Genomic DNA, 27,404 nt, shown 5'->3' with positions numbered 1-27,404 from the left:
ATATTGAGTATCTTCAGATATTGAATTATCTGATCAAGCTTTTCGTTCTCAAATAGGAAAATTCTTCAAGTCTAACACTTTTTAAATGAGTGGCTGAATGTTTTAAGTATCTTGGGTCAGTTAACTTAAACTCATATCCCATCTTTTTAAAAGTTCGACTACCAGGCTGCCTACCAGTACTACACACTACCACCACAGTACACAAATAAAAGTCAATTTCCTTCCTTGCTAAAAATTTCCCTGTGAGTTGACACTTTTTTATATCTATTTTAAAAGTTACTTAACCTACTTATTGCAGAGTTTACTTTTAAAAATTTACCTGATTTTTTCGAATATGTGACTAATTCTCTTTAATCTGACCCTGCTAATATAAATACGAAACATTTATCTGATCTAGTTTTCTGTTCAAACGGGTCAATATACAATCTCCCTTTACCTTTTTAAGCTTTTTCTTTGCAGCTGCTGAAGCACTGGCATTTCCATCTTTTTTCACAGCTTTGTCTGAAGGTTCCTTTTTCCCATCAGAAGCCACATCACCTAAATTAGCAAGATCTGTCTCATCTCCCACTGAACTGCCACTTTCTAGCAGTGCTGCTGCTTCTTCCTCATCGACAAGAAGCTCATCTTCAGATTCAAGAAGCATGTTAGGTTCTTGCTCTGCTTGGTCATCCTTTGTATCTTTTTCACCATCTTCACCTGACTTCTCCTCTTGTTCTTTACCTTCAGTTGTACTTTCAGTCTTCTGGGAACCATCAATTTTGGATTTCTTATCACTTGGAGATTCTTTGCCATCTGGAGAATAAGATCTTTTCCTAAAATCAAAAGGATACCCCTCAATTAATTCTGAGTTGGAAAACAAAAGTTTAAAATACTAGCGTATATACACACAAAACAAAATTACCGAGATTTATCTTTTTTCAGTAAGTCAATGCCTCTGTTGGGAATCTACAAGACAAAATTTTGTAGAAGTTAAATAAATGTATTAGAATATGTTCATTTGCAGATTATATGATTATCCAATTAACTAATAGTTGGTAACCATCCTTTATATCATCAACTAAGCTTATTCAAGCTCTGTAACCGTACCTTAGAATTTAAGCTGCTTAGGGTCAGCAGTTCATTATAATCAACATTTCAACAAACCAGCAGAGCAGTGGATAATAAATAGTTTGGTAGCAGAGCTCTGTTCAAATAAAATCTTTAAATAGAATAAAGCAATAAAGGCATTTCTTACACAATACCATTAAAAAAACAAAACAACACTTCTGAAGAACACCAGGGGGGAAAAAGGTTGTTGGTATCTTTAAAAAACCAAATCCTGGGGCGCCTGGGTGGCTCAGTCAGGTTAAGAGGCCGACTTCAGCTCAGGTCATGATCTCACGGTCTGTGAGTTTGAGCCCTGCGTCCAGCTCTGTGCTGAAGCTCAGAGCCTGGAGCCTGTTTCGGATTCTATGTCTCCCTCTCTCTGACCCTCCCCCGTTCATGCTCTGTCTCTCTCTGTCTCAAAAATAAATAAACGTTAAAAAAAAATTTTTTTTTTAAAAACCAAATCCTTTATTCTTAGCAAACAAAAATGTTTATAAGAATGTCATGGCGTGGGGCGCCCAGCTCAGTTGATTAGGCATCTGACCCTTGATTTTGGCTTAGGTCATGATCTCACAGTTTATGGAATCGAACCCTGAGTCAGGTTCTTCCCCGACAGCATGGCGCCTGCTTGGGATTCTCTCTCCCCCTTTCTCTCAACCCCTCGCCCTCAGCTTGGTGTTGTTCTGTATCTTAAAAAAAATAAATAAATAAAAATGCTGTGGCTTAAAATATGTGAGAGAGATTTTATAATGATGACAAATCCAGTACTACATACCCTCAGTACCAATTTTTTATATTTTTCTGACAAGTCAACTTTAACACATCTCCCCTGAAACCAAAGGGCCTTTTTCAAACAGTGGTCGACCATTGCCATTGCATCTTCTCTGGTCTCCATCTCAATAAAAGCCTTAAAAAAAAAAAAAAAAAAAAAAAAAAAAGAAAGAAAGAAAGAAAAGAACATTAGTTTTCAAAGAACTGCATATCACTCTGGTGCTTATTATTTTTTTTAATCCATCTGTTAGGAAAATTTAGTTTTTTTTTTTAATTTTTTTTTTAACGTTTATTTTTTATTTTTGGGACAGAGAGAGACAGAGCATGAACGGGGGAGGGGCAGAGAGAGAGGGAGGGAGACACAGAATCGGAAACAGGCTCCAGGCTCTGAGCCATCAGCCCAGAGCCCAACGCGGGGCTCGAACTCACGGACTGCGAGATCGTGACCTGAGCTGAAGTCAGACGTTTAACTGACTGAGCCACCCAGGCGCCCCGAAAATTTAGTCTTTTAATAGAGACCCCAGTAAAAGTTAAAAATCACCCAATTACAAAGTAGCACTAAATATTAAAACATCTAAGTGTTTTCTGTATGCTTTCTGTAATATAAATAAAAACATAAAGTAATTAGCTTAGAAGCTATTACTCAAAATACTGTAAGAAAAATTAATTAAGAAAGTATGGGGGCACCTGGGTAGCTTAGTAGGTTCGGTGTCCGACTCTTGATTTCAGCTCAGGTCGTGATCCCAGGGTCATGGAATCAAGCCCCGCCTCAGGCTCTGTGCTGACAGTGTGGAACCTACTTGGGATTCTCTCTCCCTTTCTCTGACCCTTCTGTCACACTCTCAAAATAAAAAGTCTGGAAAGGGGCACCTGGGTAGCTCTGTCAGTTAATCACCCAACTCTTGCTTTCTGCCCCTCCCCTGCTTGTGCTCTCTCAAAAATAAACAAACATTAAAACAATAAAAAAAATAGTCTGGAAAGATACAAACTCAGAATGCCCTTAAAAAAGACTTAACAACAGGGGAACCTGAGTTGCTCAGTGGGTTGGGTGTCAGACTTTGGCTCAGGTCATGATCTCATGGTTGGGGAATTCAAGCACCATGTCTGGCTCTGTGCTGACAGTTCAGAGCCTGGAGCTTGCTTCAGATTCTGTGTCTCCCACTACTCTCCGGCTCGTGCGTACTCTCTCGCTCAGAAACAATACACATTAAGGGGAGGTGTGGGTGGCTGGCTTGGTTGAGCGTCCTACTTTGGCTCAGGTCATGATCTCATGGTTCGTGGGTTCAAGCCCCATGTCAGGCTCTGTGCTGACGGCCTGGAGCCTGGAACCTGCTTCAGATTCTCTGTCTCCCTTTCTCTGCCCCTCTCCTGCTCCCACTCTGTCTCTCCCACCCTCTCTCTCAAAAATAAACATTAAAAATAAATGTTTAAAAAATAAACATTAAAAAATATTAAAAAAAAAAAAAAGAGTTAACAAAATAAACATTCTCCTTACTCTGGATTTTTAAAATGAAAAATAAAAGTTAACGACTTAATTCACCCATTCAATTCACTTACTTTGAAGTCTAAAACATCTACAGAGTTAATCAAAGCACTCTTGGATAATGCTGGTGTGATTATAAATTGGTACTATTTTTTTAAGACCAATTTGGCAATATCAAAGTAAAAAAGACATCAGGCTCCAAAAGTCTAATTCTGAAATTTTATCCTTCAATTATATGATCTGAATATGCAAAAATTCACATGCTGCCAAGTCCAAAGCAACACCAATGGTACAGTCCAAAAAACTAGCAACTCTAAATATCCACCAACTCAAGAAGTTAAATTTGTTATAGTTTTTACTCAATGTAATCACACACAAGGAATGATATAATACCACTTGACGGAAGAAAAAACAGCATGACTATATACAAACTAATATTTTTGAAAGCAAACTTTAAAAACAAATAGCGTTACTAGTCTAGGCAAGAGAAGGAAATCTTTACTTCCCACTTTATAATTTTCAGTATTTATCTTTATACATTAAGAAAATCTAGTAGGACTTAAAGAAATCACCATTTATCAGTTAGGCTAAGAATATTTATCTAGGAGGGGAGACTGGGTGGCTCAGTCAGTTGAGCTTCCAATTTCAGCTCAGGTCATGAACTCACGGTTCCTGAGTTTGAGCCCTGTGTCAGGCTCTGTGCTGACAGCTCAGAGCCTGGAACCTGCTTCGTATTCTATCTCTCCCTCTCTTTTTCTCAAAAATAAACAAATATTAAAAAAAAAAATTTTTTTTTGAATTTTTAAAAAGAAAATTTATCTATGAGAAGATGAATTTAATTACCTCCCCCTTCACTAAAAATATATACCAAAAAAAAACCCGAAAACAAAACAAAAAAACCAAACAAGAAACAACCAAACAAAAAACCCCTAAAAGTGAGATTTACTGAAAAGTAATCTTAAAAACCTTTTATCTGTGGTATTACCTGACTTTTCATCCTCATCAGTATATAATTTTTAATTTTTCCGTAAGGTTCAGCAAGCTTGAGAACTGCACTATCCGAATAGCCAGAATGAGGTAAATTGCTGAGATGTATCACACGCCCAAGTTCTTGCTTCTGATCAAATTTCTGGTCTGGTTTCCCTTCAGGTTTCTAAATAATAAACAGAAAATAACAATAGGTAAACAAACAAAAGGCAAGTCAAATGTTGGTAGGTATGCCATACTTACTTACTGATAGTTAAGATAATCCTATTTATTAGTAGCAACTTAAAATAGCTAGTTAATAAACATTAAAATCATGTACAAATGTTGGTGGTACAAATGGGAAAAAAATTGTTATTACCTTTATTCTTTTATACTTCTGGGATAAGTGAACTCTCACTGGCTTGCCAAATACTAATGCTGGTGTGGTTGTGTAATAATCCACTGCAGCCTGAGCATCCTCTGTGGTTGCCATTTCAATAAATGCCTAAAATTGCACAAAATTAGTATTTCTAAAACAAAACAGAAACACCGCCCAAGTCTTTCTAGATATATTTAATCATTAGGAAGCATTTTTAAGAGTCTGAAAGCAGAACAAAAATCCCAAAATTGCTATTTGCTCTTTTATTAAAGGTCATCTCAGATTTTATTACCTTCATGCTATTCAACTGTGATTTATTATGTCTACTGGATTTGAAATAATAACTTGGCACTATTTTGATAAAAGTGTGGAATGACATCCCAAAGAATTACCATCCTTTTATAGCTGGTATAGTAATGTAATGACAATTTAACTGCTTAAGGATCACAATTAATAAAGTTACTCAATAATCCATTAGGACTAGAATTTAATATTATTGACATACATCAACTATTTGCTTTTTTCTCTATCACATTCCATGTTAATGATTTAAGAATACATGGAGCTCTTTTTCAAATAAAAAAATCATAAAAAAAACCTTCAAGAAGTATATTAGTAATGAATACGGCACTGATTTCAACTCATACCTCATTAATTTTATTTAGAATCAGATGATTTGAAATGACTCCAAATGGTTCTACCAACTGTAATAGTTGATATCTCAAGTTTTTCCCTCGCTGAAAATCCATGATATGAACAACGCGGCTGGTTTCCTATCCATTAGGAAAAAAAATCAAGTCAAGAGGTCTCTTTAGAACCAAGACAAAAGGACTTTCATAGTCTAACCAGAATAGATTTAAAACAACTCATAACATTCTAGAGAATTTTGTAACTACACAGGAAATCAGATTCACTGGAGTATATCTTGAAGATTCAGAAAACAGACTCTGGACTGGTTTTAAAAAAGAATACTATGTGCTTAACTGGATAGCAAAATTTGTTACACTCAAGGTGTAATCTCTATAGTATGGGTATATGAAAATGAAAACGTTTATCAAAGTCATATAAAAGGCTGATTATTTTCAAATTATAGCAGTCTCCCTATAATAAAGGATTACAACACAGATTCAATTCACAAGGATTTGAAAATTAAGTAAAAAAAAAAAAAGGGGGGGGGGGAGGAGTGCCTGGTGGCTGGGTTGTCCAATTCTTGATTTTCGGCTCAGATCATGATCTCACAGTTGTGAGATGGAGCCTCTGCACTGATTGTGGAGCCTGCTTAAGGATTCTCTCTCCCTCTGCCCCTCCCCCATGTGTACACTCAGGCTCTCTCTCTCTCAAGGGGGGGAAAAAAGTTAAATCACATTTCCCCAAACAGCAAATAAAGTAAAATCAAAAGCTGTATTACTGACCACTCTGCCTTTCTGCATGTGTCTTGGTCCTTGCAGGTTTCCATTCCCAGCACCTTTATGGAGAAAAAGTTACTTTTTTTAGTCTTATAATAAATATGAAAACTGGCCATCTTTCAACACAAACCAGAGTTTTATCAAAAATACCAGGAGAACCATGTCTTTTAATGTGATGCTATTTTCTAGTAACATTTCAATGAGCCTTCTTTTGCCTCTAATCACTACATTTAATTTTTATGGTCAAAGTTCTTAGGGAAAGGTAACAAATTTTATAATCACCCAGATTTCCTCTTGGTCCAACTGCTGGTCCCCCAAGATGAAATGAGGGGGGTGGAGGTCCCAGAATTCCTGGTGCTGGGTTTGTTGATTGCTGCAACATGAATGGATCACCCCTAGTAATGTGAGACATAAAATATAAAAAATGACAAAGAGGTCCATCAGAAGTAATTAAGATTTATTGTTAAAACACCCCTTTTATGATTGTAATTCCAATCTTTGTAGGCATTTTTATGTGAAGTAACTGGGGAAAAAGCTACAAAAATAACAATAAAAATTACTAGCATAATATAGTTTCTAAAGAATCTTTTACCCAGTGACTTTTACCAAACTCTCATATTCGATAGAGATATTCATGAAATATTTTTTGTTTATAAATTTTGAAAGTTTAACCTGAATTCCTTATAATGATCTCCTTTACAAACAACAGCTTAAAAATTTTAACTTACATTGTGTGTCCTGTATCATTGTCAGGATTCCATTCGGGGTAGCTTTAAAGAGACCAGAAAATTAACTTTAAAATAAAACTGTTCTTTTCACAAATAGCCTTGTTTGGCCTTTAAAACAAGAGATTATTTATTAGTAGAGTTAATGAGAGTCTAAGTGTTAGAAATATCACAGTTTACAACATCATAGATATTTCCAAAAATATCAAATTAATCCAAATGAACAAGAATAAACTTGTTCAGTATTGCAAAAGTAGGTAATATATGTTGAAGTTTAATTTTTTAATCTATTTGGTAAGTCGTAAGTAGGGAAAACGCTGCATGGAGAATTGGAAATGTGCATTTACAGGGAAATGAGAACCGACCACAGATTTTCCTTCTCCAATATTAAATACCAGTATCCACTATAGAGGTGAGCTGTGGCACTACAAAAGAAAAGAAAACCCAACAGAGCTAACATATGTGAAAACTGGCACTCTAGTGAAGAATGGCTATGTGTGCTGTTTAGGCAGGAAGATTCTTTAGGAATCCAATTCCATTCCAGCAGCTTAAATCATAACCAAAGGTAAGTCAAAAGCAAAAAATACATCTTGAAGGATTTTGTTTGACAACTTGTGATTTCTAATGACTTTTCCCCTTTTATACTCTGTATTTTTAGAGCATGTATCATGGTTATTGAAAATGTTTAAGTCTATTGTACAAATCCAAGCCCATCTTTAAGTCTATTTTAAATTCTTTCAATTTGTAGAAAAGAACCAATGTTTATTTGCCCTACAAGTAGTATTAAATAATAAAATACCACTATCACTGCACCTAATATTTCAAATGAGATTCCAGATCTAAACATTTTGTTTTTAATTAGTAATGCCTGGTCAGTATCAACTATGCAGTGATAACAATGTGGATATTACAAGCAAATGATGAATTCCCAAAACCAATCAATGGCTGTTTCTGATTCACGGTATGGATGCTTTAAAGGTATTTCAAACTCCTACATTTCAAGAAGAAGCTGGCATCGACGACTGTGACTTGCTCCATTGATATGTTGACTCCACTCCTGCAGTAAAGTAAATTAGTAGAATTAACAAAAATAAAGCTAAAATATTTTCATTTGAACCATTCAAATTCTAGAAAGTTAATCTATTTGCAGTATCATAGGCTGTAGAAACATGTGACCATTCATTAGTCACAGTTAATTAATTTAAAACCATTTCTCTTAATCCTTGCAGCTTGATCCTGCCCTCAAATACGCCATGCACATTCTTGGAAAAACTGGATAACTTAGTTAACATACTAACAGACCTGACAGGGAAAAGACAGAGTTAATAAAGATCAAGAATAACTGACCTTGACATCAGCTAGACAGTCTAATCTTTGCTGTGGATCAAACTGGATTATATATATAACTGCCTTTATAAAACTCTAAATATGATAAAATATCCATGCTTCTACTTTTCTAGAAATGGTATGTGAACAATTAGTTAAAAATAGAATATTTCATTTAATCCAGACTTGAGGCATTTTCCAAGTGTATTACAGCCATAAAAAGGTAAGATTCAACAGGAATGGCTTTTCCAAAAAAACAAAACAAAAAAAACCCCGTTTATAAAAAAAACTGAGCTGCTATTTTATTTCCCAAAAGTAAAGAAGCAAATTTCAGGAATGTCTGTTTCCAAATTTTAGAGAGGGAGACATTATGTTCTTTAGTATTTGTACGCCTCTGTGGTAATTTTGAATTTAAGGGATTAACTTTTTTCCTATTTTAAGCAAATAAACTTTCTTTAGTTATAAATCCACATATAAATGATCAACATTTTAGACAAGGAGAGTTAAGAGAAGTAGACTCTGACGCCAGACTGCCTAGGGTCCATTATCAAGGTGTCACTTAGTAGATCTGAATCCTTGGTACATGTTATTGAAATTTGCTAGGATTCAATATTCTTTTAGAATTTTGTGAAAAATGAGTAAATTAATAAAAGTAAACTGCTTATCAGAACATTGCCAGGCACATAAGAAGTGCTCAAAAAAGAAAAAAGTGTACTAAAACCTATCTTATTTTAGAATTCCTGCTTTATAAGTATTGTTTCATAAATTCCCACAAAGTGAGGCAATTTTTGTAATATCCACACTACCTAACACATTACATTTGGAACATAAAAACACAGGCAATGTTTTTAAAAGGGGGTATCACTTAGAGCTGAACTAAAACAAGAAACAAAATTACAAGACCTACGATCTTGGAAAGCTTCAGAATGGTATTTCTTTAAAAAAAAAAAAAAATGTCTATTACAACTGTCTACATACTTCCTCTTCCCTAATAGCATTAACTAAAATCCCATGAAACAAGTATGGACACTATCTCTACAAACTAGATTGTTTCTTAAAAATCATGTCTAATAGCTAAGGAACTTGAAGAAATCTCTCCAGCTGGCTCCACCACCAGTTATTTGGGATATAAAAAATTTGTACTTGCAAAACAACAGACTACTGACTTATTGGAGGACACTTTAAAAATGGCTGGAAGCAAGAGGCACCGTAAGTAAAGTTCACCCAATTCAGAAGAGGGATTAAACAAATAACTTAGAATTTTCTGGACTAAAAATATTCAGATTTTATTTAAAATGTCCTTGAGAAATAGTGTACTGGGAGAGGAGTAATAGTTACCGTATTAGGCACACTTCTAATTCTCAGGAGATGGAAAGGGTATGCAGTTGAACAGAAAACTATTTATATCGAATCGTCTATGCTCTTTAAAGGTTCAAATTTATGGTAAATTGTGGTTGGTCTTTCAAAGTACTAGAAGCCAGGCCAAGATCAAAGAAGCCTTAGGTACCTCCCAAACCCACCCATTCCTAACCTGCACTATGCCACCCCATCTTTGGTTTAAGGTGAGGGTTAAGAGGCGAAATTGTTTTTAAAAAAACCTGTATCCTTGGATTCTACATTGAGGTAATTTTCACATCAGATTAATAAAGAAAAAGGATTCCCTTTTTGAATGCAGAAGTTCTGTAGGAAAACTATACTTGCCTTGATGTCTTTGAGATAACTAAATTATACAAAGAAAGGATAATTTGGAGAAGCACTTCTGGAATGGCAGAATAAAGAATAATTTAAGGGCTTCTAGAATAATACTAAAAGGAAAAATGTGAACTCAAGTGACAAGACAGTGAAAAGGCTGTAATGGGTACTTTTCTTTAAGTGAAAGGAATATGAGGGAACTTTGAGGTTGTGTAGAAAAGCTACTTGACATTCTAAACTGACCTAGAAAGAAATAAAAGCAACACCATCACTGAAAGTCATTTAAAATATCAAATGATGACAAATTAGATCAAGTTTTAAACCTAAAAGTTTATTTCACACAGTAAGATGAAGTTTTGATCATGTAAGCTATTTACTATTACCACTAAGTGAAAAGAACAGATTTTCCAAGTTATGCAGCAATACCAGAGAGCAGGATGAAATGTTAAAAAATTTTCATTATCTACTTTCACCACAGGAATTTTCTCTCAAGTCATCGAAATGAGAAAGGACCACAACTAAAGGCAAGTAATTTTTTCAATAATGCAGATACCCAGAAAACATCAGCTATGTTAAGGAAACTAGAATACATTAAGAGAACCCAAATGCTTAAAATTCTTAAAATTGGTTCAATTTACAAATACAAATTTTGTAAATCAATCAATCAATCAAAGAGCCTCAAGTAATTCTTAAATGTTCCCAATATTGTGACAGAATACCAAAACTAGCTAGGGCCTAAGCATTTTTACAAATTAAAAATACCTCTTGCACTAGTTAGGGTATCTTACTCTTGAATCCAAAGTTTCATCAGATATTTTCAAGATGTTCTTTTGTTAATTTAGATCCATTTAACTATAGTTATTTGTTAATAATATTGTTCAGTAACTAAAAAGCAGCAAAATTTGGAGAAAAGAATAATCACATATAGTAACAGAAACTTTTCTCTCATTAAAGCCCTCTTGTAGTTTCTTGTAGTGCATTTGTGTCACTTTACTGTTTTTTCTATGTGCAAGCAACAAAGGCAAATTACTGCTCAAAGTCAGAATAAGGAGATCTCCAGAAACAGCTCTTGATGTATGATGACTCCATTAGCTAAGATTTTAAGTCCTTTATAATCACTGTCATTTGAGACACTGTAACTAGCTATTTTCCTTGGAATTTAGAGATCCTATCTGAGAACAATGATCATATTGCTATTTCTGCAAAAGGCAACAAGTAACAGAAAAAACGGAGTCACCAAAGTTTTGTGGACCATTTCATTAAATCAACTCCCACCAGGGTGAAAACTTTATTCAACGTATTTGAAACAAGACAACACTAAAGACACCTATCAAATAAATTTCCTAACTTTTTTTGAAGGGGTTCTAGGTCTTCAATGAAAATTAATCTATGAATTTAAATTTAGCATTCGATGTTAATTTATTTGCAGACTAAAATGTTCTTTGTGTTGTACTTTATACATTAATAGGAAAGACTTCTGTATTATAGAAATACATACATTTACCTAAGAATTAACTTCTTAAAGATATTTTTTAAAGTACTCTGTAAATTCAAATATAGTAAGTCTCTTAATTATCTGAGGCAAAAATACTGAGATCCAAATACAGAAAAGGGAATGACTGGTAACACTTTTAAATAGAATATTAAAAACAAAATCACTCATGATCTGTGATTTAGTTTACTCAAAAATCAAGTCACTAAAAAATGCATTTTAAAGGGATACATATGAGAAGGAAATGACCCTTCCAGATGTTACTGTAAAGAAAAAACCCTGTCATCGTAATCATCAAATCAATTTCATGGTAGCAACATGTGAAGCAGAGTAACTATACAGCACATCAGGAAATATGGACGGTCAGAGATCATAGATCAAGCTAGTGGAGTGCTAAATTGTTGACTTTTAAGTCAACTGCACTGTATATCGAAAAAAAAAACCTCGGTGAGAATGAGGAATATTGAAAACATTCAAAGAGAAAGGACAACATATTTAAAAGGGCATTTTGAAAAAGCTCCCATTTTGCTGGATGTGATAATTAAAGCAAAGGAGAATTAGATATATATATATACATATATATATTTTTTTATTGCTCAAATGACTAAACCAGAAGTCTAAGCCTAGTCAGAAAAAGAATATGCTTATGAGGAACATAGAGCAGGATACTGCAGTAGTTGATTTTTCCAAGTCTCTAAAGGGACAGATGCAACATGGGATAATAAAAAGTGAGTTTTGAAGCATGTTTAAGAAAGTTGTGGAAAAGGAGAAAAAAAATGATGAAAAATTTCAGTCATAGTATGAGAGTTTGGGTTAAAGGGAAATTAAAAAAGAAGAATGAACTAATCTAAAATATGAAACATACTGAAACAAACACCAGGGCTCTACATTAACTCTTTCCCTGTAGCCACAGATAAGGAAAAAAAGAGAATTGTTCAAGAATACATCTTTACTACATACAAATCAGCAATCAAGACAGATGGAGAGCTGAAATCTAGCATCCTGAATGGCAGAGCACATTGACTGCAAAAAAAATAAAAATACTTAAAACAATTCAACAAAGCAGACAAAAAACCTGCTTAAATATATGATTAAGAAGAACATATTGATGCCAAAAACCAACAAGATAATTCCAGTGGATGACAGCTTTGTGGCCAGAAGTTATCTAGGCAGATTGTATTAATGTAAAGCCCTGGTTTAATGCTCAAAAACAATTACTTTCCAAATAAAGTGTTCTCAAAAGTATAAAAATTCTCGATCAACTCAGTGTCACCAGACTACAGAATTAGAGTAAAAGATATAGGTAAATACAGAATAGGCACTACAATGTAAAAGAAATTAGAAGTATCTGTTGCATTAACTCACCTTATTAGAATGAACTGGCAAATCACATATAGAGCACAGATGGGGATAACCCTTCGGTAAGAGTCCATGGAAGTCTTCAATATTGCTACTTGGAGGAGCGCCCCTCTTTTTCTCAAAGAGAGATCTCTCTTGTAAGGGGCCAGGACCACGTCCCATTCTCTCATACTCACTGTCAAATTTATGATAGTTATGCGAGGTCTCACCAAAAAAAGAATCATCCCTACACCTTTCTCCATCTCTTAATCTGTCATCTTCATAATCCATTCTGTCATAATAACCAGATTCTTGAGAACGACTTCCATGGTCATAATCAAGCACTGGGTTGAGACTAGGACCACGATCATCAAAACTATCTCTTCTAAAGTGCCTTTTTTCTTCCCAATCATCCCTAGGTACTCTGTATGGTGGTTCCCGTGTAGCAGATCTGCCATCTCTACCATAACTCAATGTAGGGCCTTCTTCAGTTCTCCTCCTTTTAAGCTGTAGAAGGATTTGGGGCAAATTCTCAGGAGTAATCTTGTCCTCTGGATAACGACTCAGTTCATCTAAGTCTCTAGCAGACAGACCAAAGCTGGCCAAAATGTTACTGGCCTGGTCTGCATCTCCACGGTGTTGAGAAGACAAAGGGAGTGGACCTCTACTTCCAATGTTAAATATAGACTGCAAATTATGGGAAGAAGTACTAGCAGAAGACAGTGCACTATGAGCTCCTTGTTGATTCAATGAAGAACTCATTCCAAGATTCATTAAACTAGCAAGGCGTGCAGTACCCTGGTTCATCCTTCCAAGAGATGCTGGCATACTTAAAGACTGGGTAGCAGCAGCAAGAAGGCCTATTCCTGCTGCAGACAGGTCACGCCCATGACCCTGTGAGTCCCTACCGAGAGATGACTGCTGGAATGACTTGGACATTGTAGAACTATCTCTTGTCTAGTTTATAGACTTAAAAAATTTTTTTTAAAGATGGCCAAAAAGAAAGCTCAAACTAGCAAACTAGGTTAACTTTGCTTCAAAAAATGGTAACGCCAAGAAAAAGGATCAATAAGGACTGTAGAATCTTCTTCAAGCTGAGAACCAGCAGACAACTCTGTAGAAAAATAAGCAGTTTTAGTCATAAATCCCTTTAAGTAGATGCTGTTTTTTTTAGAAAAAAAACTTATGCATCATGTTGATTAAAAAAAAAAACATTTAAGATCTCAAACTTACAAGGAATTTATTACATATCTTAAACAGATTCCAGATGTATGCAGAGCCTGCATATAGATATTTAAAAAGTAGTCTTTCATGCTAAAGTTTATTAAAGGGAATTTCATACTGAATTTAAAAACATTTCAATTGAAGGATTAGATGTCTGAGCACATCAAAATTTCAAATAAAAATATAGATGGGTCTCTTCTTTTGGAAGAATAAAAATACACCCTATAGTATGATGTTTTAAGTTTCAGGAAAAGACTAAAAAACAAAAAACCAAGGTCCGCAAGTCAAAGATGAATCAGTTGTATTCTGCTTTAGAAAATGAGACCTATTTATTACTATCAGAAAGAACCAAGTAAAATCACAAGTAAATGAAGCTTAGGTGTCAAGTACCTAGTATAAGATCTAAGACCAAACATAATAGTTGAGACTTTTATGCAGCAAAATCAATCTGAGGTAAAGACAGATGTGAAGGAAAATAAGTGACTTCCTACTTTAAGGATTTCTGCACAAATTTAAGCCATATAACTAACTGCCTTCCTTAATGTCCATCCTATATCAGGCAGTGCATATTTCATTTCTAATCTTAAAAAAGTAAGGAGAACTAAGTATGGTCAATGTAGAAATAGGAGAACTCCCAAGAAAAAACCCAGGTACAGGAAGTACAGGTGATTTAAAGAAGTGAAATTCCCCCCTAAGTTAGCATCCATCAAAGCTCATTTAATATTCAGGGCTACAGAACCTCCAGAGCTCAAAACAGATAAAAATGAAAATGATATTGTGCTTATATAGATTTGTTAACTTTTCACAAGAACAGCTCAATCACCTGGAAATTTTAAATTCTGAATACAATCCCCCAAGACATGTTTCTGGATGAAATTACTTTCATTATCTTCCTTAAATCATTATTTTATCTCAGAAATTGTTACAGAGGAATTTGCAAAGCATTTACAAATGATTCTCATTAAATATCAAACAATGTACGTAACAATTGTTCTTGATGAAACAATTATCTCTAATCACAACTATATACAGAGATTAACTCTTAAGTTGTTTGCCACATAATTCTATTAAGAAGCATTGCTCTGTTAAGTTTCACACATTTGATCACCCATACACCTAAGCAATGGTGGTTTAATATTATTAAACTTTATTACATTAAAAACTGGGCAATATTCAATAGTTACAAGTCTATTATGGGACCAATTCCACCAATGACCCAATAAAGCAAGGAAACACTGGACATAACAGTGGTAGAGGAAGTATAAAAAAAAAGTTGCAGGCAAGACTTAGATTTTACAAAAAGATGTAACAAAGTTAAAAAGACACAAATGCTATCAGAGGTGACTGGAATTACAGAAGATGTTTTTGCACACCAAGAAAGATGAAATTGAGAAAAGATACTAAAGAAACTAGTTCTTGATGAGATCTACAATGTAAACTACTTCTGCTTTAAGAATAATAAAATAAAGACAAGAGTAAGTAGACTTTTTTGGATGAGTTTCTTTGGTATGTCTGATAAACGCCACACAGGATGGCAGTTGAAATACCGTGTAAACATTTAGGACCCTCTAAATTTTCACGTATACTTTCTCTTAAAAGGTCAAAACCATTAGAGGGTTTTTCAAAATCAGTATTTCAAAGCATCAACATTACTATTAATTTGCTGTACATGTTACAGCCAAAGCTGCATAATAAAGAAAAACCAGTTGTTTTTTTTTTTTGTTTGTTTTAAAGAACTATTCCTTTCCCTTAGGGAAATTATACAATAGTATTAGTGAATGTGTAAAAATTTAATTGATCACACTTTAAAGAAATGGTTGTTAGATTACAAATATCTCAATTACTTTTCTTTGTAGCATGTATGAAAGGGGTAGATCTGCAAAAAGGAAACAAGAGAAGGTAAAAGATAACCTTAAGACAAAACAGAAAATGATGTCAGAAAAACTCAGAAAGAGCAAGACAAACAATGTAAATCCCATGACAACTTGTAATCTCGTAAGAATAACCTTAATATTTTTGAGATTCAGAGTATGAACTTAAATGTAGCCCCACACAAGGACATGAGACATTATAAGTGAAAAGTGACTTAAGTCAGACTTTTGAGTGAAATTCTTATTTTTTTAAAATTAGAACAAAGAAACTGAGAGAAATCAGACATGACAGCACTGTTCAAAGAGCACTTATGAAAAAAGTTCCTTTACTATCTTTGTGGTCAGTGGTAATAAAAAGACAATTCATTTTAAAAGGCTAATTTAAATTTAAGCAAGACCTACTGCCTACTAAAGTCAGCACAACACTGAGATGTTTACTAAATTAAGTTTTTTTTAAAAGGTTAGCTTATTGTACTGTTATGTCTTTTCCCCATAATTACAAAATGACCTTTTCATAGTATGCTACAGTAAAGGTTAATAAAGTTCAAAGTAGTTTGAGATAACTAATCTAGAATGTGATGTCAAAATCCAGTATGTCCATTTAAAATCTCAATGCCCATCAATGCAAAAAACCTTTCACTCCCAAAAAAGGGCAGTACCTCTACCCTAAAATCAGGAAACCTGATTTAAATAAAATAATCAATAATTTAAATAATTAAGCTAGAATGTTTAAACCTAGTTCATGATCTAAGTGTAAATGTTACTAAAAATGTTAACTTCATGTTCAACATCTGAACAAAGAGCTGTATGTATGGTTAAGAAGTTTCAGTTAGTAACATTCAACTGTCCCCCTTCAATGAATAACCATCTTCATTACATTTACTTTAGTTCAGGGTGAAGGGAAGCAAATGGTTGTTCCACATCTAGATTTCCTAAGTAAAATAACAATTTCTTATTAGTCCTATTATTCATTCAGAGGGTTATTTTGCAGGGTTACTAAAATGAGCATAAGGGGTCTTCAGTTCTTTAAAACATAGAAAAAAGCCTTCAGCTTCTAAATTCAAAAATTTTAAATGCTCTTTTAAAGATATCTAACTACTACCATATGGAAGTTTAGCTATATTCTCAATTCTGTGCAATAATCACTTCTTAAAAACAACTAATTTTAACACATGTATAATCCTAAACGTTTGTAGAAATACTCAGGAAAAGAAAACCTTTATATTGGCATTATTTTAAACCTTTAATCCTATAAAAACTTATAAGCAACAGCTAGAAAACTGTACCTTCTTGTAGTATTTTTCCCCTTCTGAATTAAAAACACGAAAGGGATGTAAGAAATTTTCTTCTATGGAAGGAAACACCCTTGTGATTTGTTAAATTATTCATGTGAAATACACCAAATAACGTTTAAGCTAGCAACCAACACCACCAACACAGCAAAAATATCCTAATCATGTCACCAATAGATAGATGGCAGGGATAGTTCACTATTAGTAATTTCAAAGAAGCATTATTTGGAAAGACAGCTGCTTAATTTTTGTCATCAATCACACAGAAGCATGGATTCCTGTGGTCAGAATTTTTAAACCAAGCACCTGACTCATTTCCAATTATAGTATAGAGTTAGGTTAATGATTCCATATTTAGAAGTTTCTCACGTTATTAATTTTATAATGGCCTTATAATTCACTAACAGTTTCCATTTCAAAGTTAGTAAATTTTCATTTTAATGTTAGTTCACATCTCTATATACTTTCTTAATAAATTTTCTAACTTGTATTTCATTTAAGGGTTTGATTTTTAAAAAATGGGGGCACCTGGGTGGCTCAGTCAGTTAAGTGTCTGATTTTGGCTCAGGTCATGATCTCATGGTTCATGAGTTCCAGCCTCATATCAAGCTCCAAGCTGACAGCGGGGAGCCTGTTTGAGATTCTCTTCCTGTCCTTGTCTCTGCCCCTACCTGACTCATGTTTCCCCCCCCCCCTCAAAATAAACAAACCATAAAAATAAATAAATGGATTTTAGGGGCACCCGGCCGCCCCAGTCAGTAGTGCATGGAATTCTTGATGGCACAGTCATGAGTTCAAACCTGACACTGGGTGTAGAACATACTTAAAATTAATATATATATAGTAATATATTTTAGTATCTGAGGAACCATTCAATCTTTTATATAGAGAGCTTAAAACCACTTAAAACCTTATACTTTAATCTGTGGCTCTTCAGTGCCACAATCTCACTTTAGTATGGCTTACCTTTGAGTAACTTTTTAAAGGTTTTTAAAAAATAAAATGAATAGTAAAATTCTTAGGAAATAAAGTAATAGCTCTATTCATTTCATTTTGGGTAAAGCAGCATGTGCCTCATGCAACAGGGGAAAAACAAAACATTATAAAATGTAGTGCTGAGAAGGTTGGAAAACCAGTATTAACCTTTTAAAGATCCTTTATGATTATCATTCTTAATCCATTTTACAGACCTGGATTCAACTTCTAGCCCACTTCTTGATCCTTAGGCTAATGATAAAAGTGTTTGTTGCAAAGTGCCTTCAGCTGCTAAAATAGAAAACATGTTAATCAGGAGGGATTCCTAATCAGGGTTAGAATATTTTTCTTCTTCCTAGACTTAAAATTTTTTCTTAGCAACTTTCAATCACACACTAAACATTTTCAGATTAAAACAATACAGGATAGAAAATTATTCCATTTACCTACCATTTTGGATTCAATTTGATTTTGACACTAGCTGAGATTACTTCTCTACTTAAATGCAAAATGAGGGGCCCCTGGGTGGTTCAGTTGGTTAAGCGTCAACTCTTGATTTCAGCACAGGTCATATCTTACAGTTCCCGAGACCGACCTACCACGTAAGGCTCAGTACTGACATCGAAGGGCCTGCTTGGGACTCTCTCTCTGTGCCCCTTCCTGGCTTGTACTCTCAAAATAAACAAACTTAAAGAAAAAGAGAAAGCAAAATGAGTGGTTTTTTTCAAGCTGCCATTGCGCACTCTTAAGATTTTTCCTTCCACTCTTTATGTTCTATTTTCTTGGTTTCCACAAACATTTGTTCAACTCTTTGATTTGGTATATACTGAGATTTTTGGAGCCCAAATACCTTGATTTGAATGCAAGTCCTACTACAAAATAGTTGACTTTGAACAAGTCACTTAACATTTGTTTTGCTTTCATTCGTAATATGGGAATGAAAACAATACCCATTTCACAAGGCTGTAAACATTTAATAAATTAGTCCACATAAAACACTTAGAATGGTTTCTGACACATGGTTAGCACCATAATAATCATCTACTTTGATGTAACATCATCTGATCCTAACAACCAATGAGAAAAACTTCAGATGCAAAAGGACTGACCCAAAGACAATAAAGAGCTTATAAACCTTTCACATACACTGTACTCCCCATTTCATACATCAACTTTAGTGTCTCATTCATTCCTACTCAAAGCTGGATTTGAATTAATGTTTGAATTTTGCTACCGAATCAGATGTTAACTTTAAATGACACCAGATTTAAAGACTGGTAGTCACCTAAACAACACTGAAGAAAAGAACCAGATGCTAGAGGAAGTGAACAAATTAAACCTCCTCTTCCTCCTTCATTCTCCAATGCCAATCTACCTTTAAATTATCCTGTCATCCTTCAAAACGAAGGCCTTACACCTCTCCTGCCATAACCTTACTGAAAAGCCTCAGTCCTCCTCTTTAAATTAAAACAATTTTAATTTTTTTTAATGTTTACTTTTGAGGGGCATAGAGAGAGAGGGAGACAGGATCTAAAGCGGGCTGCCACGTTGACAGCAGAGAGCCCGATGTTGCACTCGAACCCACGTACTAGGAGATCATGACCTGAGAAGTTGGACGCTTAAGGGACACTCAGGTGCCCCTAAAACAAAAAATTTAATTAAATTAAAAAAAATTAAACTTAAGATTTCATTGCTACTTCATATAAATTTTAATTTCCAAGTCTTGAGCCTTATATATGCACAGAACATCAAAGATAGACAGCTGCAAATAAGGAAGCTGCATCACATCAAAGGCACTCCATCTACTCAGATCTGCCACAGTAATTATATTTAAGCCAGGAAAGATAACATAGCAGTTTATCATACAACTCCTATTGTACTATAAGTTTATATTTATGCTTATAATAGATACATGCTACAGTGAGTCAAAAACTAGAGAACTTTAAAAACCACTTATAAATATCTTTTAAAGGCCACATCCCTACAATTCTCTCAAACCATTGGCTTTTCTCTCTGTTCTAGTTTTAATGACCCACTAAGATTTTCTACGTGTAAACTTTTATTTTTAAATCACAAATTTCAGAACTCTTAATTTTAATGATCCAACAAGAAGGCCCGATATATAGGTAAGAATTATAAATTACAGAGCTTTGTTTCTTTGCAGTGTTATCCGTGGAATAACCATGTGTGTATGTGTGTGTGTATATATATATGTATGAAGAAACTTGCAAACCTGTACTGTCTACAACCCTTCCACTCCACCCTCAACAAACTCAGTACTGTCCATCCCAAAGTCAAGTCCACTCAGAACCTGTTGCCCGAAGTGCAGGACAGTTTTAATGCAACTCTAAAAAAAAGTACGCATTAAAAAAAAAGTATATACGTATTTTTAAAAAGTATCTTTAACTGAAAGATGTACTAAGAGTAATATCTAAGAAACCATTACCCAATTCTTTGGTTTTGATCATTCTTAAAATAGTTTAATGGCTGCACTTCACATTGTAACCTAATTACCATTAGTTTCTATAGAGGGAAATTCAATATTCTTACATAAGGATGCCTTAAGATTCCTCCATTTGTCTACACATAATAACCAGAGTATGTTACAGAATAAACACTACTTTTTGTCACTTTTGAATACTCTGCACTTCAGACTTCAAGAAGCTGGCTCACTTTTATCTTAATTCCCCTCAAAAATACACGAGGTCCTAAAAAAACAAAACACAAAGTACTGGTCTTTTAAGCAGTCTACCATGTACAAAAAAAAAGTTTCACCACCCTCCCCATATAAAAATATGTGTAATTTCTTGTGGAAATTTCAGAAAAACAAATTGAAGGAAATATAAATCACCCATAAAGCTAACACCAACATCCAGAACTCACACATTTTGGTACGTCTCTATTTTTATGTTTATTCCTAAATTCCTTTAAGAAACAACCAAAAAAAAGTATTTTTGGGACCACCAAAAATTTTATTTTCTTTCCAAGTAATATTATATTCATTTTCCCATGATTACTCTTGCTAAAACATTCTTTTAAAAAACTATATAGATTTCCATCTGATGGCCACATTGTAATTAGCAGATCTCTAAGTGTTGAATCTTTCAGAGTTTTAGTAAGCTTAATAGCGTAGATTAACATTTATGTGCACAAATCTTTAAAAAAATTTTTTGTTTATTTTTGAGAAAGAGAGTGAGCAAGGGGAGGAGGGTCAGATAAGAGAGGGAGACACAGAATCTCAAGCAGGTCAGCATAGAGCCCAATACGGGGCTCGAACTCATGAACCACAAGACCACGACCTGAGCCGAAGTAAAACGCTTAACCGACAGTCACTGAGGCGATCTTTATGTGCACAAATCTTTTACATACTATTCTCTTAGAATAAATTCCTGTAAGTATAGCCCTTCCACTTTTTTAAGTTTATTTTTAATTATTTTTAGTTTTTCTTAATTTTTTAAATTTACATCCAAGTTAGCATGTAGTGCAACAATGATTTCAGGAGTAGATTCTTTAATGCCCCTTACCAATTTAGCCCCCCTCCTATCCCCTCCAGTAACCCTCTGTTTGTTCTCCATATTTAAGAGTCTTTATGTTTTTGTCCCCTTCCCTGTTTTTATATTATTTTTGCTTCCCTTCCCTTATGTTCATCTGTTTTGTATCTTACCTGTTTTGTATCTTAAAGTCCTCATACGAGTGAAGTCATGTATTTGTCTAATTTCGCTTAGCCTAATACCCTCTAGTTTCATTCACATAGATGCGAATGGCAAGATTTCATTCTTTTTGATTGCTAAGTAATACTCCATTGTGTATATGTGTGTGTGTGTATTTTTATACACACACACATATACACATCTTTATCCATTCATCCATCAATGGACATTTGTTGCCCTTCCATTTTCAAGCCTATTTATTATAAGGTGAGTCTGAATCACGTATCCAATCAAGATGCAAGTGTTCTAGAATAAACCTACAGCACTGCCCATTTGACTATTATTACCACCACCTCCTTGAGCTTTAATCTTCTCTCATAAAATTAAAGATTTGAATTACATTTTATTTCTGAGGTCATGTAAGACGATTTACTTACATTCCTCAGTTGTTAAAATTTGTTTGCCTATCATTAGCAGACTTGTATTATTACTTAGCCTTTATGCTTCCCTAAAAGTGTTAATAAAATGAGTATGTTTAAAGACTCCTTTAACGTACATAGTCATCAGGTCAAGAGTGGTTAAATCCTTTCCAATTAGTTGAAAAGGCTATGTAAAGGCAACTTCACTTACATATAGCTGAGAAGGGAGTTATGTGAAGATAAAGGGAAAATTTCCTCTCTGGGTAAAACACACGTTAATGTTATAACCACATAAATGTTAAGTTCAAGGGCAGAAATGTAAATTTAAAGCACTTCACCACAAACAGCATCTGGCTAAAGATCTCTTCCTAATCTTACATAACCAAGCACAACAATCATTTAGTACTTCAATTGTGTTCAATTTCAACTTTGCAAAAAGATTCAGGTTAAGTGCAGAAGGAATACAGAGTTTATGTAACAACAACAACAACAACAACAACAAAATCTAGCTCTACTTTCATTTCTGACAGTATTACCGTTGAAAAATTATGACGACAGACCGCGCATATGACTGAGCCATTGACTTTTCCACAGGATATTTTCAACCTTTATTTAAATAGTCTAAAATAGAAATTTTCCCGCCGAGTACAACTGTTTCAATTTAACTGGAAGAAAACTGTCTTTTATCGACTTCTTAAAAATTTTAAACCAAGCTCTAGTCACCACACAGAACGCATCATCAAGACAAAATCTCATGACTAAGACCTGGGAATCAACGATTCTCACATTATTCCAGCGCGCTTGAAGACTAGAAATTTCGGAATCGCCATAAACGTTCTAGAAATATCTGGCTAGAAAACTGTAACTGATCCAATAGGAATATTCCACAGAATAGGGCCACAGAGCAGGAAAAACATTTAGAATTATTCCATGGCACATGGGAAAAGTCCCTGTAAAACACCGAACAAGGCACAAAGCTAGCAATGAAAAGAACAACGATGCGCCTACACCACGGTACTCCAAACCCTTTGTCTGGAAACCGGAAGGTCCCACAACATACGATCCTCTCTAGAAGAACGCAGACTGATAATATTTTAATAAAGAGGAAAGAAATATTAGGTGACTCTCTAAACAAGAACAAGTATCTTGGCTCGCAGCCTACTGCAGGAGGCTTTCTCCACGACGCAACAGGAAAAACAAGCGTTAACGTTTCATTTTTCGGCCATTTTTACGCGATGGGGGTGGGGAGGAATTGTTTCTGAGGTCCAGCTAAAATCCCGCGCGCATGTGTGTGGGCGGGGGACAGGGGAGTCTTAGAGGGCGCTATGAAGCGATGGGCGAAGAGCACAGGGAAGGCCGTGAACCAAGAGAATAAAGAAACGCTCCTCAAACGACTAAGCTGTTCAGAGTCTGCGAAATCCTCCATTTTGCGGCACATTTTTAAGGGCAAACAGGAAAAACAAAACAAAACAAACACCTATCTGGGGCTGGCCCTATTCCAAGACTTCTCTGCTTTAACTATTCTCCCCAAACGGCAGGCCCCCAGTGGACAGTCAGTCCCTCAGGCCTCGAGCGCTCCTCCCTTCGCCTTAGCGCTGCAGTCCGCGTGTAACGGGCTCGTCGTCCCGCCCCCGCCCACAGCAAGCCTAGGACGCGGGAAGCTCGGTCGATCTGCTGCCCTTCGCGCCCCCCGACTCTCCTGCCGCACCCCGGGCCCTTGGCTGGCCGCGTGTCTCCCCCCGAGACCGCTCACCTCCGCCGCCCGAGGAGGCTGGTTGCGCCGCCACTGCGCTCCTAACATGGCGGCCGCCGATCAGGCGGCTCACATACGCAGCGAGGAGGGAGGCAGAGCGGGCGAGCGGGAGCGAGCAAGAAAGGCGCGCCGCCGGCTCCCCACGGCCCCTGTCGCCGTCGCTGCCTCCTCCCGGCGGACGCGGAGAGCCCCCGGCCACCCCACCCCGATTCTTACCCGCTTCACGCCTACCTTAAGGAAAGGGAGAGGGAAAAGGAGAGATACCTCTCTCCTAGCGAGCGGGACGCGGAGGCTCCCACAATCCCCCGCAGCAACGGCGAGGGTAAGAGGTGGCAGGAGCGGCTGCAAGAACAAACCCGCTCTCGCGAGAGAGTTCTCCCCCACCCCACCCCCTCTCAGGTCCAGTTTCTGCGCGCGCCAGGCCCCTCCTCCTACTCAGTGAGCGTATACTGCTCGCGCCGATGGCGGTCGTTGTTCTCTAATCCTGTAGCCCGCCTGTGGCGGGAAATGGATAGAGAACCTGTTTACAGGTTCGAGTCCCATTTCCCAAAAAGGCTTTCCCCCAACCCTTGAACTGCATGATGCAAAATTTAAATAAGGGTATGCGTTAGAAGCGAGTCACAGGAGTCACTAGTTAGACCTGATTACTATTCTGATTATTTTCCTCCGTATTTGCCGACAAGTGGCAGCAAGCGCCAGGCGAGGGTACCCATACCATTTTCGTTGTTTTTAATCTCAGTAATTCCGTGGAGAGTCATCGAGGCGGAAGATAGCGAACCCAGCCCATCGAAAATACCGCCGCCGCCACTTCGAATTTGACTGAAGGTAAAACAATCCTGAGGCTGATGGAGGTTCCCGAATTGCATATGTGAAAATCCTGAGCTAAGACTGAGAAATTGCAGGTAAAGCTGGAGTTAAGGGCCATTTCCCTGGATTTTCAAAATTAAATGCAGAGGAACAGGCAGTCACCAGATGGCTGAGTTAAATGAGTGAACATAAATACTAATTAACAGCACTCGAATTTTTAAAATCTTCAGTATGCTGAATCAGATTCGCATCTTTGAAAAATCATTCAGGGTACTCTGTGAAGATAGTGGAGAGGGCAAAGATGAAGACCAGAGACCAGTAGAAATTTGAAGAGTAGTTTAGGCCAGAACTCAACTCTTGTCAATTTGACTGAATATGGAAGTTGAGGGACGTGGATGAATGACAACTGTATGGTTAGCAGTGCAATTAACTGGCTCTGGAAGAGTACCAGGAGGGGAGGCTTAAGATGTTTGGCATCAATTTTAAAGGAGTGGCATTGGGTCTTGAGCTCATGGAGGAAAAAGTGTGGGTTACTGGCACACTTGAGTAAATGGTATAAATGAAGCAATGATATTTGAAAGATAAGCTGGAGATAGCCTAGTGAAAAAAGAGGCCTTAGGACCTTGAGAAACTAACCAGGTAGAGCTGCATGGCAAAGGAGACCCAAGTGAACGCAGAGGTAGGGGGGGAAAAAGCAGAAAGGTTTGGGAAGAGTAGGAAGGCACACAAATTTTACTGCCTTAACAGCCAAAATACTTAAAGGACCAAGTCATCAACAGGGTGAAATGCTATCAATAGGGAAGACTAGGACTAAAAGCATCCAACAAAAAATTTAGCAACATGAACATCATTCTTAACTTTATGGACTTGCTTCCAGTGAGAGGAAGTCAGACTGTAGGTACTTAATGTGTTGAAACAGGAAGCTGGAAATTACCCAGTGCAGAAAAGGTTTGGCTATGAAGAGAGTGGAGAAAGCAGGGTTGAATTTTTTGTTTTCCTATGAGGGTTTTGAGCACAATTAAAATGATTGCAGAACAGAGCCGCCTGCGTGGCTGAATCAATTAAGTGTCCGACTCCTGATTTCCACTCAGATCATGATCTAACAGTTTGTGAAATCAGGCTCCGCCCCCTCCCACTCACACTTGCTTTCTCAAAATAAACAAAGTTAACCATTTAAGAAATGTTGACAGAAAGGGTTGTTAGGAAAGGTTTGGTTGAAAAAAGAGGTTAGACAAGGGACAGTTCATAATGGACACTCCTAAAAGAAAAGGATCCAGGTAAAAGGAGGTATGTCTTTAACAAGAGGCAGAGAAGATGGTGTGGAGTTTTCATTAGATTTGGTTGAAGACTTGGGAATTATAGTTAGGTGACTTCAATTTTGTGACTAAGTTATGTCTGAGGGCTAGAGTCAAACAAGAGAAACTTTTAAATAGCCATGAACAGTGGAACTATAATCCCACATCTCCATGTATGTTGTATAAATAAACAACTGAGTAAGTAATGTTTAAGCCTACTAGTTAGCTCTGGAATGAAATTTTGGGGGATCCAAATTCTTCAGTGAATATTGTATCTTCCTTCCATTCAAAACCACATCTGCTTTCTAATTGGTGAGCCTTTGATTCCAACAAAGGCTAAGACTCCCCTTTGTTGTTTCCAGCTCTTAGATGGAACAAGAGGCTCTGCTCCTCATGGAGAAACATGAATGCATGTTAGCACTAAGATACACACTTACCCATGCTTTTGTATAAGGCTGTAATGCCATCTGGTGATCATACAAAGAAAAATCAAACTTTTTCATTGAGTAATTATTTATTGAGGGTCTGCTTAATGGCTCACCAGCAAAAACACATTGGAAACCAAAGTTAATACAAGGTTTCAGCTTATCATATGCCTGTTTCATGAAGGACATAGTACAAGGATGTGGATTCAATGACAAATTGCCTACCTTTTGAGGATCGTAGTCTGATGGAGATTGGACAAGGAATCTGGCCTCAAGGTAGGCCTGGCTGTGAGTAGAGATGGACCAAGAGCTCTATATTGGTTTGGATAACTTGGGAGTGGGTGAGGTGTGCACCAGGTGTGGTAAATAATGAGGCAAAAGCAAGAATTTCTGCTAAGACCTTGAAAGGTCTAAATGACAAGCTTGGTACAACTATGTTACATGACTTTAATACCAGGAAAGAGCCTGGATTTGAGCTGATAATGAAGACCTTTCAGTTTTGACTAGGAGACATACTGAGGACATACATTTTGATGCCACATAATCACTAAGCAGCTTATTAATACCTTATAATTACCATAATTTTGAGAGTAAGGGACCATTATTCTTGTTTTACTAAGATTAAAAAACTTGCACATGATGCAGCTAAATAGCAACAAAAAGCAGGATTTGAACCCAGTTCTATATAAGTCCAAACCCAGAGCTTCTGAGCATTATATGGTACTGCCTTCAGCAGAGCTGTAGTCTACTTGGAGGGGCAGCAAGAGGGGGTTTAAGAAGGAATTTTTGAATAGGTATACATGTAATAAGTTTCAGAGAACAGTTTTCCCCAACTTGTTCCCCTAACATAAAGGCAATCCACCTATCAACCATTTCTTGTGTATTCTAAGGATTTTCTATTAAGAAACATTTTTTATGTGTATGCACATACTCATATATATACACATATGTGAATATGAATGTGTGTACATTCATATATACACACACGCATATATATATAAATGTGTGTGTGTGTATATATATGCTTGC

At 36.1% G+C, this 27,404-nt stretch overlaps 2 protein-coding genes across 7 annotated transcripts in view; one reads left to right on the top strand and one right to left on the bottom strand.

The window, feature by feature from the left end:
• Window positions 1-24,209, bottom strand: part of MATR3 (matrin 3) — a 29,007-nt gene extending 4,798 nt beyond the window's left edge. The window contains exons 1-13 of one of the 5 annotated variants that reach the window (XM_042936549.1): window positions 24,080-24,209; window positions 18,242-18,317; window positions 12,692-13,778; window positions 7,812-7,873; window positions 6,820-6,861; window positions 6,374-6,486; window positions 6,098-6,150; window positions 5,333-5,458; window positions 4,686-4,811; window positions 4,326-4,493; window positions 1,862-1,993; window positions 902-945; window positions 437-812 (exon numbers count right to left, since the gene is read on the bottom strand). In XM_042936549.1, coding sequence (XP_042792483.1) covers window positions 437-812; window positions 902-945; window positions 1,862-1,993; window positions 4,326-4,493; window positions 4,686-4,811; window positions 5,333-5,458; window positions 6,098-6,150; window positions 6,374-6,486; window positions 6,820-6,861; window positions 7,812-7,873; window positions 12,692-13,603 — 2,154 coding nt within the window. In that variant the 5' untranslated portion in view covers window positions 13,604-13,778; window positions 18,242-18,317; window positions 24,080-24,209. Of the gene's footprint in view, window positions 1-436; window positions 813-901; window positions 946-1,861; window positions 1,994-4,325; window positions 4,494-4,685; window positions 4,812-5,332; window positions 5,459-6,097; window positions 6,151-6,373; window positions 6,487-6,819; window positions 6,862-7,811; window positions 7,874-12,691; window positions 13,779-18,194; window positions 18,213-18,241; window positions 18,318-18,476; window positions 18,996-24,079 lie in introns of those variants that run through there. The other 4 variants (XM_042936560.1, XM_042936539.1, XM_042936578.1 and 1 more) reach the window with 4 other exon arrangements.
• Window positions 24,210-24,303: 94 nt separating this feature from the next.
• SIL1 (SIL1 nucleotide exchange factor) overlaps window positions 24,304-27,404 on the top strand; it is a 288,817-nt gene continuing 285,716 nt past the window's right edge. Inside the window, exon 1 of one of the 2 annotated variants that reach the window (XM_042936630.1) lies at window positions 24,304-24,673. The gene's annotated coding sequence lies outside the window, so the exon portion shown is untranslated. Of the gene's footprint in view, window positions 24,751-27,404 lie in introns of both variants that reach the window. The other variant, XM_042936624.1, reaches the window with a different exon arrangement.

The sequence above is a fragment of the Panthera leo genome, chromosome A1 (assembly GCF_018350215.1).
Source record: "Panthera leo isolate Ple1 chromosome A1, P.leo_Ple1_pat1.1, whole genome shotgun sequence".
Classification (NCBI taxonomy): Eukaryota; Metazoa; Chordata; class Mammalia; order Carnivora; family Felidae; genus Panthera; species Panthera leo.
The sequence above is the reverse complement of the archived record's forward strand: the minus strand, read 5'-3'. Positions and strand labels throughout refer to the sequence as shown.